The 1,729-nt window shown below is 45.1% G+C and overlaps 1 protein-coding gene across 1 annotated transcript; it reads right to left on the bottom strand.

The window, feature by feature from the left end:
* Positions 1-522: 522 nt before the first annotated feature.
* On the bottom strand, positions 523-1,506 carry LOC136000389 (olfactory receptor 6E1-like). The gene has a single exon (XM_065654169.1). The coding sequence runs from the start codon at positions 1,504-1,506 to the stop codon at positions 523-525; it is 984 nt and encodes a 327-aa protein (XP_065510241.1).
* Positions 1,507-1,729: the final 223 nt, after the last annotated feature.

Genomic DNA, 1,729 nt, shown 5'->3' with positions numbered 1-1,729 from the left:
TCTTGGTTTTGGAGATGGGCTCCTGATGAGCTGGTGGCTCCCCAGTGATGGGGCTGAGAGCAGCTGGGGCAGGGTATTAACTGAGTTACTTCTCCTGCCATTGTTAGTGCCTTCTTTGTGTGTGAAGAGGAGGTTTTTATCACTTAAAACAATGCAACGAGATAGGACAAGAGGAAATGGCCTCAAGTTGCACCAGGGGAGGTTCGGATTGGATATTAGGAAAAAATTCTTCCTGGAAAGGGTAGTTGGTCATTGGAACAGGCTGCCCAGGGCAGTGGGGGAGTCACCATTCCTGAAGGTGTTTAAAAGGTGTTTAGACAAGGTTCTTAGGGACATGGCTTAGTGCTAGAATTGGGTTGTGGTTGGACTCGATGATCCTGAGGGTCTCTTCCAACTGAAAGGATTCTATGATTCTATCAATCTCCTGAGGTATCTCTGTCTGGAGGTTACATACCTATGCATTGGTATTATTTAACATATGATAGGAGATCACTGGAACTGCTGTCCAGAAATGCCTCATGATTAGGGGAAAAGCTGTGTTCTTGTACGGGCAACGGCTTCATTCAGGGCCAGTATCACAGCCTTGTTTCTAAGACTGTAGATGAATGGATTTAAGAATGGGTACAGAACGGTGTTCAGCAACGCTACAAATCTGCTGTTCTCCAAGGAAACACCGACTGAAGGACACACGTAGAGAGCAATGCAGCTCCCATATCCAATTGCCAAGGTGGTGAGATGGGAAGAACATGTAGAAAAAGCTTTCTTCCTCCCAGAGGCTGCTGGAAGATGTAGAATACAGAAAAGGATGCACAGGTAAAACGCCAAAGTTAAACATAAGGTACCCAGAAAGACAAATGATAAAAAAACAGAGTCTATTTTCCAAAGCAGGCTGGTGTCAGAGCAGGACAGTTTGAATAAGGGAGAGTTGTCACAGAAAAAGTGATGGATCTCATTTGAGCCACAGAAAGTCAGCTGAGAGAGGATGACCAGGCGGTAACTCAAGAGTGTGAAGCCTGTGACCCAAGTAGCAACAACCAGGTGGATGCAGAGCTGAGGCTTCATGATGGCAGCATAATGCAAAGGTTGGCAGATGGCAACATAGCGGTCAAAGGACATGACAACAAGTAGAATAAGCTCTGTACAGCCCAGCGTAAAATAGGAAGAGGATTGGGCAAAGCAGCTGCTTAGCGAGATTGTTCTCCTCCCAGAACCCAGGATCACAACCAACTTGATGCTTGTGGAGGATGTAAACCAGATTTCCAGGAAGGCCAGATTGCCAATGAAAAAGTACATAGGGGTTTGAAGGCGGTGATCTGCATACACGAGGAAAATGATGGTAGCGTTCCCCATCACTGTTGTCAGGTATATGAGCAGAAAGACCAGAGAGAGTACAAGCTGAAGTCTTTGATCAAGCCCTGAGAAACCCTCTAGGATGAACTCAGTAACTGCAGTTCCATTTTCTGGTCCCACGTTGAATTTTGGTTCGTCATGCCGAGACAGGAACATGTCAAAAAACAAGTGTGATAATTCCACAGTCTGGGTGAAAGGCTCCCCAAAACTCTCTGCTTCTTTCCTTTCTTGCAGTCTTCCTATAGTACACAGATAGAGGACTTCAAGCACTTCTCATACCCTGATTTTTCGGTATCAAATTTCATTTGGAGTTCTGAGAATCCGTTGTCTGCTTTTTACCTTTTTCAAACACTCATAAAGAATTCTTCCTTCATAACAT

Source organism: Caloenas nicobarica, chromosome 32, assembly GCF_036013445.1.
Source record: "Caloenas nicobarica isolate bCalNic1 chromosome 32, bCalNic1.hap1, whole genome shotgun sequence".
Taxonomy (NCBI): Eukaryota; Metazoa; Chordata; class Aves; order Columbiformes; family Columbidae; genus Caloenas; species Caloenas nicobarica.
The sequence above is the reverse complement of the archived record's forward strand: the minus strand, read 5'-3'. Positions and strand labels throughout refer to the sequence as shown.